The sequence below is a fragment of the Eurypyga helias genome, unplaced genomic scaffold, assembly GCF_000690775.1.
Source record: "Eurypyga helias isolate BGI_N326 unplaced genomic scaffold, ASM69077v1 scaffold16700, whole genome shotgun sequence".
Taxonomy (NCBI): Eukaryota; Metazoa; Chordata; class Aves; order Eurypygiformes; family Eurypygidae; genus Eurypyga; species Eurypyga helias.
Genome location: NW_010223932.1, coordinates 6136 through 16815, shown reverse-complemented (window position 1 = coordinate 16815; position 10680 = coordinate 6136). Strand labels below are relative to the sequence as shown.

The following is a 10680-nucleotide window of genomic DNA, read 5'->3' as shown; positions in this document are numbered from 1 at the left end:
TGGGGAGAGGGAGCAGCCTGAAAACCTCGGTTCATGCACAGCAGAGCAGTGTGAAGGTTTCGGCTCCTGCACCGGCTGTATGTCCGGCAGCACTTCCCCCATTCCGTTTCTCCAAAGCTGTGTTTTTGAGCCTGCGTGCTGCCATCCCATGGGGACTGCCGAGGGATTTGATTTCACTGTCGGCACCCACACCCACTCAAACAATGTTTTGGGTTAGGCCAGCTGAAAACAGCAGAAAAGAGCTCATCTAACCCAGCACGGCCAGCTGAGCAGCTCCTCCAGTGCCCGGGTGTTGCAGGATGCAGTCCAGGCTTGTGATGCTGTGCATCTTGCCCCTCCACCCTGCACGAGCTTGTGGGAAGGCTCAGTCCATGCACCCCGTGGTTTTGGGGCATCGTAAGGGTGAAAGGCAGTTCTGGGGAACGTGGGCAGAACCTGTCTGGCAGCATAGGATTCATCCCTGTGGTCTGCCAAAACCGAGATACGGCACAGGATTAGGAGCTGGGAAAATTACTGCCTCCAGCCAGAGAGAGGAGATGCCAGGGCCTTGGGGTGGCAGGGTCCCTGGGAAGCTGCGCGGTGGCCCTGAGCTCAGCCGCATACTTGTAATTCCTGAAGGGTTTGCTGGGGTGAGGGGGTGGTGGGAAGGGTGCTTTTCTGGAAGCATGAGCTAGGAGAAACACTCAGCCAGGGAGAGATGTGGCTGCAGTCATCACATACACAGCAGCAGTTCAGGGAGTGAGTTTAGGGACTCATAGAATCATAGCATCATAGAATGGTTTGGGTTGGAAAGGACTTTTAAAGGCCATCTAGCCCACCCCCCTGCCATAAGCAGGGACACCTTCAACTCAACCAGGCTGCTCAGAGCCCAGTCGAACCTCTCCTCGAATGATTCCAGGCATGGGACATCTGCCACCTCTCTGGGCAAACCGTTTCAGTGTTTCGACGCCACCCTCCTTGTAAAAAATTACTTCCTTATATCTAGTCTAAATCTACCTTCTTCTAGTTTAAAAGCATTACCCCTTGCCCTAGCACTACAGCCCCTGAGTCTGGGGCTTTGGGACCCCTACTCCAACCCCACAAGCCATGCCAACACTGCGCCTTCTTCCATTTCCACTGCTTAAGAAAACTGAGGCATGGAGGGGTGAGCCCTCACATCTGGTCTGCATACATCATGCAGATGCATGGACCCAGCAGCACGGCACGTGGCAGCAAACACAGCAGCAGTGAGGGTGACGTAGGGCTGGGAAGAGGGCAGGTGGTGGAGGCATCACCCAGCATGCAGACAAGGCACCCTTGTTGGGCTGGGATGTGCTCCGGCACCCAGCAAAGCAGCCTCTGCAAGGATTGGGAAGAGGGAGAGGTTCCAGGGGCACCCCAGGGGGAATTACAGCCTCTCCCTATCCCCCAGCTGCGGGAAGGCACCACAGCTGTCATCGGCCCCCACATCCTGAGCTCCGAGGATGAGGACTCCCCGGCGGAGGAGGTGACCTATTCCATCCAGCCCCCGGCCAACGGGAAGGTTGTGCTGAGGTCAGCACCTGGCGCTGAGGTCCGGCGGTTCACCCAGGCCCAGATAAACAATGGCCTCATCCTCTTCATGCACCAAGGTAGGGCAGGGCTTAGGTGCCCCCCAGCATCACCCCCACCCTGGGGGAGGAGACACCACCAGAGGGGAGCACTGTGCCACCGAGGCAGATGCTAACCCCATCACACAGCACCCTGATCCAAACCATGCCAAGTTTAATGGGGGGCTGCAGCCCCCCATAAATGCCCAGCTCTGTGCTTTCCACAGGGCCCCTGGATGGAGGCTTCGCCTTTGACCTATGGGATGGTGAGAACCTGTCTCCTGGGCACTTCTTCCTTGTCAGAGCCCAGAGGGAGCCCCTCATCAGCCTGGCCAAGAAGCAGAGCCTCACTGTCTGCCCAGGTGAGTATGGGCACATTCCCCATCCTCCCAGTTCAGTGGCAAACAGGGCCCTTGGACCCTCCCACCACCCCCTGCCCAAGCCTGGGTGCTGTCAAGAGATGCCCATGGCAGAGGCTGCGGGCAGGTGGTGAGGCTATAGCTCGAAGTCCATCCTTGCTGCGTTTTCCAGGTTCCCTCCAGCCCATCACCAGCCAGAACCTGCAAGCAGTGAGCAACAGCCCCACCGGCTCCACCACCCTGTACTACAGCATCGAGCAAGCCCCACGCCTGGGCAGGCTGGGCACCTCCCAGGGGGAGGAAATCAGGAACTTCACCCAAGCCCAGGTGAGCTTTCACCTCCCCCAGCATCCTAAGGCACAGCCCTCCATCACCTCTGCAGTCCGGGAGTCCCAGCCCAAGCCCCCCTGGCAGGGGCTGCCACCACGGGCAGAGGTACCTGGTCCCTGGCAGGAGGCAGAGCAAGGCTGCAGCCACACCATGACCTTCCCAGCCCTGCCGTCAGCTGTTAAGAGGGATTATGGGTTGCCACCCCAGCACCAGCTTTACCACAGCCACCAGCCTTGGATTTAGTGCTGGGGGAGGCTCAGAGAGTTATAATCCCCTTTTATTAGGCTACCCCCTGCTGCAGACCCAGCCATCCTGGCTGCTGCCTAAGGCAAGAGCCAAGCGCCATGCTTTCACCCCTGCTCTCAGCACAGCCTTGCTACCACCCTTCTCCCACAGGGCCAGGCTTTGGCAGAGCACGGCCAAGGCTTTATTTCTAACCATCACTCAGAAGCCACAGGCTTCTGGCTCAGGTTTGCCCAGACTGCAAGCTCCCCTATGCTGGGCTCACTCTTGGAGGTAGCCTGGCCCAACTCAGCCCTCCCTCTGAACTTCAATTTTCCCAATTGTTGGACAGAAACATCCTGGCATAGAGGCACCACGAGTTCTCGACGGTGGCTACCATGCCATGGCTGGCGATCCCTATTTCTTACCTAATTAGGACACGGCTGCTCCTTCCTGGCGCCAAGAACCCACAGTCCACACACTGGCTCTAGCACAGCATCACCAACTGCTACAGTGACCATCACACCAGAGATGAGAGAGATGCACCCATCTCCTACATGGTATCACCCACTCTGGGTTTATTTTGCCATAATTTAGAAGAGCTCATTGAGGGTTTTTTAAAATTATTTTTAGGTGGACAGCGGGTTGATTTTCTACCAGCATGAGATGCCAGAGAAGCCTTTCTGGCTCACCCAAGATGCCATCCGCTTCCGTGTGGTAGCTCCCACAACCATCTCAGACTCCTTCATCCTCCTTGTGCTGATCTCCTTCGAGGCCAGCTGTCCCCAGCGCTCAACTCAGCTGTGGAGAAATGCAGGTAAATGAAGGGAGAAGCAAGGGATAAACCAGCCCTCCGAAACAGGGGGATTGTGCAAACTTCAGGAAGGCTTGTTTGTCTGAAGACACCAGTGTGCCAATTCCCACGGCCACCCAGCCATGAGCTCGGACATTATGTCAAGCAACATCTAAAACTGCAGCCATCCTTTTGCTGTCTCTCTGTGCAATTCCCTCCTCCATCATCTTACCAAACTAATATGTCTCAGTTGCCTTCTCATCCCTCTCCATTTCCTTGCAATCTTCCTTTTCTGCTACAGCTTGCTCTTGTCTGGGTCTGCTCTCCTCCCCAGCAGATCCTGGCTCTTCCCAGGGATGACAGACCTTTGGGTTTTCCCTTTTCTCCCCAGGTCTACAGCTTGCAAGGGCTCAACAGGCTGAGATCAGCACCTCAGTACTGGATGCCTCCAACCTCCTCAGCCAAATCCCAGTCTCCGAGAGGGCTGCGTACAATGCGGTCTTCCTGGTGACGGAGCTACCGGCTCATGGGCAGCTCTTGGTGGCTGGTATGCCCCTGGAGCGGTCACAGCCGTTCTTCCTGCAGTCAGACCTGGCTGCGGGGCGCCTGATGTATTCCCATGGTGGGGATGGCATCTCTGAAGACCATTTCAGATTCAAGGCTTGGCTCCGGCCCCAAGCGCAGCAGTCCCTCCGTCCTCCACAGGAAGGGGTGGTCTTTTTTCCCGGCAGCAGCAGCAAGCCGCTGCAGGTGGTGACACGGCGGGGAGTGCTGCGGGTCTCATCGGGCTCGGTGGTGACCTTGTCCCAGGAGTACCTGGATGTGGCAGACCCGTCGGGGTCCCCCGAGGAGATGCTGTACAGCATCCTCCAGAGACCTCTTGCTGGCCACCTGGCCAACGCACACAACCCACAGGAGCCCATCAGCCGCTTCACCCAAGCGGATGTCAATGCAGGCCACGTGGTGTTTGTTGCCACCACTAGCCGTGCCCCTGAGTCATTAGCCCTAAGCCTCTCCGATGGCCACCACCCCCCCACCCTGGCCTCACTGGAGATCGAGGTGCTGCCTGCGGTGAGCACTGCTGCCAGCCCGGTGCTGCTGGAGGTGCCGCAAGACCTGAACAGGGCCTCCATGTCCCGCCATCACCTCCTGGGAGCTGCACAGCCAGGGCCAGGCAATGCCCAGTACAGGATCACCCGGGACCCAAGGTTTGGCCAAGTGCAGGTCAACCAAAAGACGGCACGAGGCTTCTCGCAGAAGCAGCTGGACCGCGGGGAGGTGACGTTCACCTTCACTGACCTCACCTCACCCAAGGATGACTTCCAGTTCCTCGTCATGTCACGAGCAGCAAACAGGACCGGGGTGGTGAACGTGACCGTCCGCGCCTTGGTGAAGGCTCGGCCAGGCAGCGTATGGCCCAGGGGCACCACAGCTCTCCTGGACACCAGTGTCCTTGATGCCAGTGAGCTGGCCAACCGCACCAAGAGCGTCCCAGTCTTCAAGATCTGCAGGGCGCCACGTGCCAGCCATCTTGTGAGGGTCTCCAGGGAGCCAGGACAACCCGCCACCACGACTGAGACCTTCAGCCAGAGTGAGCTGGAACAAGGGCTGATTGGGCTGGAGGTGCTGGATGCTGGGGAGACAGACCAGCCCCTGCAGAGCGACAGCTTTATCTTTGAGCTGGCAGCTGCTGGTGTGCCACCAGCACTAGCATCCCTGGGGTACAGCGTCGAGCCCTACAATGCCTCGAAAGCCTATGGTGTCACCCTGCTCACAGCCCCCCTGGCACCCTCATCCCCAGCGCCCCAGGGCACAGCATGGAGCAGCCCCAACACCAGCGAGCTAGGCATGCCTGCCACTGCCTGGCTGGGCCCCAGTGCTACCACCAGCCCCAGCCCCATGGAGGGAGGCACCTTCCTCAGCTTCATCGAGGCCAACATGTTCAGCATCATTATCCCCATCTGCCTTATCCTCCTCCTGCTGGCTCTCATCCTGCCCCTGCTCTTCTACCTGCACAAGCGCAACAAGACTGGGAAGCACCATGTCCAGGGCACCCCCTCCTCCAAGGCCAAGAATGGGGCCGTGCCAGACCAGGAGACCTTCCGGAGGACGGACCCCAACCAAGGCATCCCCCTAACGACTGTCAATGCCCTGGAGGGCAAGGGCATGGGTCCCCCACCCCAGGGCGGGGGTCCTGGGGCACCACCAGACCCTGAGCTCCTCCAGTACTGCCGGACTTCCAACCCCCCCTTGAAAAACAACCAGTACTGGGTGTGAAGGGCTCAGGCTCAGAGGCACGAGACCACCCGGGGGTCCGGACCCTCCAAGAGCACTGCCAGCCACCTCCTTCCAGCTCTCCTCCTTCTCCCTGGGAGCTGGCATCCCGCAGCTGTAGGAGGACCCTGGGAATATGGGGACTGCTGGTCCGGCCCACTCGGGAGCCCCAGATCTCCAGGTGGCTTTTGGGCAGGGGTGGGGGGCACTGCATAGGCAAGAGGGGGCAGGCAAAATGCCTGGGCATCCCTGGGGAACACTGACTTCAGGTGCTCATTTGGGCCATGGTTCTGGAGGGGACTGATGCCACTGGTCCCCACCGAGCTATTGGTGGCTCCTCCACGGACAGCACTGACCACAGCTCTCCACGCACCAGGGAGGATGAGCAGCAGCTTGCGCTGAGTCAGGCTGGGGATGAAGCTGCCCAAATCCCCAAGGGCTAGGCGGGCTGAGACACTGGAGCAGAGGCTCGGAAAAAACTCTGTGGCCAATGCCAGGGGAATTTAAGGAGTCCCCACCCACTTGGAAAAAAAACCGCCTCGCTCTCTCTGCGTGCTTGCTGTGTGTTTCATAAAGCAGATTGCACTGAGCCCGGGGGGAGGGGTGTTGCACAACAGGTAGGATGCCCTCGGCAGGCACTCACCTGGGCGGCGTGAAACCAGAGAGGAGAGCAGAGAACCGGAGCCAGCACGGTTTTCCACTGTATACTCTAGTTCAGCAGAAGTAAACAGAATAAAGTGCCTTTTTTGGGGTGCATCACAGTTTTCGTAAGCCATCTCCCTTATGTCGCTGCTCCTTGCCAGGCCTGTTATAAGCCCAGTGAGCTGCCGAGTGACATTTGGAGGTAATGGACCAAATTCTGGGCTCTTGCTCAAACTTTCCCCAGCCTGGAGTCTTAAAAACTTAAATAGAAATTATCTGAGGAAGAGCAGAGGAAAAACTGAGGTCTGAGCTCAGGATGGGACCCAACAATAACACCCTGTCTTGCTACAGCTGGGAAGCTCATCACAGGGCACATCCCACTCTGACAGCACTGATGGGAAGCTGAATTGAGACCACAGGGGATGCGTCACACTTGCACCCCTCTCCCCCAGGGTAAAATCCATCCCAAGTGTCCATGCACGATCCCTCCCCAAACCAGACCCCGGGCTGTTCCACTCCAAGGCTTGGACCACGACAGCAGATTTCCCGGCTGAAGGTATGGTGCCAAGCATTTGCCGAGCGGTAAATCCCACCCGCCCCGCTGCAGCAGATGGGCGCCAGCACGTCCCACAGGGCACCCGCAGCCAGCATGCAGGCAGGCAGCCCCGTCTCCCCTCACCTCATGTGTGCCCCAGCCCCACGGCGTGGGTGAGATGGGGCACAGCAGAGGCAGTCCCAGCACCTCCAAGCCCTCTTGGCCCATTGGTCCGTGCCAATGGGTGCCACACTGCTCCCTTCTTCCCTGCTGCAACCTCCCCACCCTCAAAACCCTCCTCCTGCCCCATCTGTGTGGGGGGGTGTGTGTGTGAGATGAGATGTTTCTTTCTGCGCAGAGGCAAATCACATCCTCTCCCCTGTGTAAAATGGGGACAGTGCAACCCAGCTACCCACGTCACGGCTCAGAGCTTGCCAGGACAGTGCTGCTCACAGAAGGTCAAGACAAGCTCTCCCCCGCAGAGCAGAGAGTCGTATCCAGATCACAGCTCTGTGCCTTCCCAGTCACATTCAAACAAGCATGTTTACTCCTTATCCAAGTACACACACCCTCAGCAAGGGACAGAGGTTTGCAGAGAAGCCAGTGGCATCCACTGAGGGCCCCCTTGGAAGTATCCATGGTGTTTTCCTTTCGAATGATTTTTGCCTCACGCCCAGGGATTAAATAGAAGGAACGTGGCCTATTTTGTAAGGAGCATTGAAAGCGAAGCAGGTTATTTTTAAGGCTTGTGGTTGTATTCCCGCTGCTGGGAAACATTCACTTCCTGAGGTCAGGGGAGGACAGTCAGTAACCTGGAAAACACCAGCGAGGATCGTGGTTCTCCAGGGCCAAGCTCTGCTGGCAGGGTTGAAATCCTCAACTAAGCTTGTGGCTCCGCTTGGGTCACTGGGGGTTTGCAGCAGGATGGCTAGGGCAGGATCAGGCCCAGCCTCAGGGCTGCCCACTGCCACCCCCCAGGAACGCTATCCCCCCACCCCGAGGAGGGCTGAGGGTCTAGGCAGGCTCCTGCACAGCCAGAGAACACACAAACCACAGCCCAAACAAGCTCAGAAGTTGCCTGGCCAGGCTCTTTGGCTTTCCCACATCAGGAGCTGGCACGGCGTCTCTGGCTGGGGCATAGCACCAAAGCTGCCCGCTCAGAAGTGCAGCCCCATCCCCCACAGTTTGGGCCAGAACCACTCTGATCTGGGAGGTTTTGGGGGTGACAGGAGCTGAGCTGCACCCTTCCCTGCCAAGCTGGTTATAAGGCTTGCAGAGATTTAAGGAAGGTGCTTACAGCTGCTCTGCCAGATGTGCAGTTCCTCCCAAGACAGGCCAGATGTGCACAGCTGGCTGACAAGAGCCAGCTGTACCCATGAACTCACATGCTCTATTCTTGGGAAGCACCAGGAAGGGCAGAAGAGGGGCTGTGAGAAGGTGCTGAGGGCCCCTAGATCAAGACCCCCTGTACATGTACATGCAGCTTCTGCTGGCACCCAGCTCAGGGGATGAGGCAGGCCAAGGGGAAAGCCAGCCCACAGCTGGCTAAAGCAAAGCCTCGAGTCACCAAGGGAAAACAGGGGGTGGCAGAAAGCAGGGTAGGAGACAGAAGACACCCAAATACAGAGGCAAAAAGACAGTGGGTGAGTTGCAGTGACTCACAGAGGTGTGACAGGATTGAGATGACAAACCATACCTGCCACCACCTCCTAAATGATAGGAAAAGGCATATCAAAAGCAAGGACATCCCCAGGTAGAGCCACCCAGGAGGTGCAAGGACTCGATAGTTGGTATCCCTTGTCCCCTTTGCCACCTCCACACACCCTGAGAGACTGCCTGGGTAAGAGCATCGCTGTGCCCAACCACCAGATTACCAGGTGGTCACACGGGGCTCACAAGTAGCAGAAAAGCTGATGAATTTCATTTATATTTTGTTCTTAATTAAAAGTAACCCGTTCTCCTCCCCCACTGGGAAGCCCCTGCAGCTGGATCCCGTGGCAGGATACAGCCTGGGCTAGATCAGTCGGGAAGTCCCTGCAGCCCTGCTGGAATTTCAGCACAGCACTGGGGTTAACATCCAGATTTGAGCTCAGATCAGCAGAGATGAGAGCAGCGCTGGTGCGTGGCTGAGGCAGAAGGCAACCTTGCTGGTCTGACACCTCTTTGGATTACTAACAGTACCAGCATCGTGGCACCAGCACTGCTCAGGAGCCACAGACGCCAGGGAGGGGATGGACAGGAGCAGGAGAGGAGTCACAGCTCTGGTGACATGAACCAGTTTCCAGGCACCTGCTCAAATGCAAACAAGTAAGCCAAACAGGTTTCTTTCAGCATCCACCCAGGGCAGATAAGATCATTTGGCTTTGAACCCCTCCCGGCAAGCTTTAGCCATGCAAATGCAGGGGTTCAACAAATGAGGGACTTCACTCCCTGCCAGGCTTCAGGCCAGCACATCCAATCCAATCCAGGCCAGACACCATGTCCTCAGCCTCCAAACTCCTCTGCTGCTGTGGACCACCACAGGCTGCAAAACCTTGTAAGAGCATTGCCCATATTGCTCCTGGGGACACAGCAAGCACCTCAACTCCCTGAGTTCATGTGGGCAGCCCCCTCTCTGCTTTGAGGGGACAAAGCATGGTCCAAGGGCTTCTGCCTCCCTGTTTCCAACCCAGAACCTTCCTGGCAACTCTCACCAGCCCCAGGAGATGCTCTGGATTTTGCTGGGAGCCAGGAGGAACCTGCTGGGGTCCCCTCAGGCTCCCTGATGGCAGGCAACGAGATGTCTCCAGCAGACCCTACCTGGGAGGACAGGACACCTATTACTCCCAAGGCAGAATTTGGCTGCTGCATAGTGTGACAAGGCTCAGCACCTCAGCTCTGAGCCAAGATCCTCGGATGTCAGGGAGCCTTCCTTCCCTGCTACGTGCCTGATTTTGGCAGGCCGTGCCTGGAGCCTGCAGAACAGGCTCAGCTGGCAGCAAGCCCAGCAGGACAGAGCCTGGGGGGAGAGCGGGCTGCAGGCACGTCACCTTGGCAGCACCTCATGGGAGGCAGGGACAACCAGCCCATGTAGGGACAGGGCTGTCCCCAGGAGCCTGGCATGTCCCCACCATCTTTCCCACCTAAGATCAAGCTTCCCAGGCCCTGGCAAGCAGAGGAAAAGGATGGAGAGATGAGGACCTGAACATCAGAAAGCATCCTTCAGGCAGCTGCTGCCTGCCATGACTCTCCAGACCAGCTGCTGATTTAAATTCAAGCCAGATTGAGCCTAACCTCCATTTCCACACCCAGCAACTCCAAGGCAGACAGACAATGACGGAGGGACAACCACATCCCAGAGCCTGGGCTCTCCACCCCTCCTGCAAAAACAACACACCCAAAGACACAGCTCCCCAGACTTAGGGCTTTCCCCGGGACCAGATAGTTTATCCACCATAGCATAGAGAGTTGAGACAGGATCTGCCCCTGAGCATTGCCCCAGCTCTGACAGAGGAACCAGTCCTTTGCAGGGCTGCCACATTCATTCAGCAGACGGGGAACAAGGAGTGCTGGCAACCCCCAGCTGCAATTAAGGGTAGTTCCCAGCTCACTCCCCTGGCACAAGCACTGCTAATCCCCCCTTAACTTCCCTGGGCTGGGAGCTGGAGGGAGCATTTACAGCTGCAGCCAAAGGAACCAGCTGAGGCTCGTTGCCTTGGCTGGAGGAGCCGAGGCTAGGCAGGGTCACACTTCGGAAATATGTGAGAAGTGCAGTGATTAAAAGATTTGAGCTGGCAGTCAGAGCTGTTTCCTTCTGCCCTGCTTCGCTGCTGCCCTGCGCCAGGGCCTTGCCATGGGCATCCGCCTGCTCGTGCTCCTCCACACCGGCACAGGCTCACCCACCGCCCAGCGCAGCGGGGCTGCGTCTGCATGGGGCCTCGTGGCCATTTCGGACAGCCAAACCCCAGCCGGCTCCAT

General features: G+C 57.8%; 1 protein-coding gene across 1 annotated transcript; it reads left to right on the top strand.

The window, feature by feature from the left end:
• Positions 1–1411: 1411 nt before the first annotated feature.
• CSPG4 (chondroitin sulfate proteoglycan 4) lies at positions 1412–5549 on the top strand (the record flags this gene model as incomplete). The annotated part of the gene is given in 5 exon segments (XM_010157759.1): positions 1412–1620; positions 1695–1930; positions 2100–2254; positions 3113–3296; positions 3664–5549. Coding segments are annotated over 5 exon segments (2670 nt in total), but the record flags the coding sequence as incomplete, so codon positions are not given.
• Positions 5550–10680: the final 5131 nt, after the last annotated feature.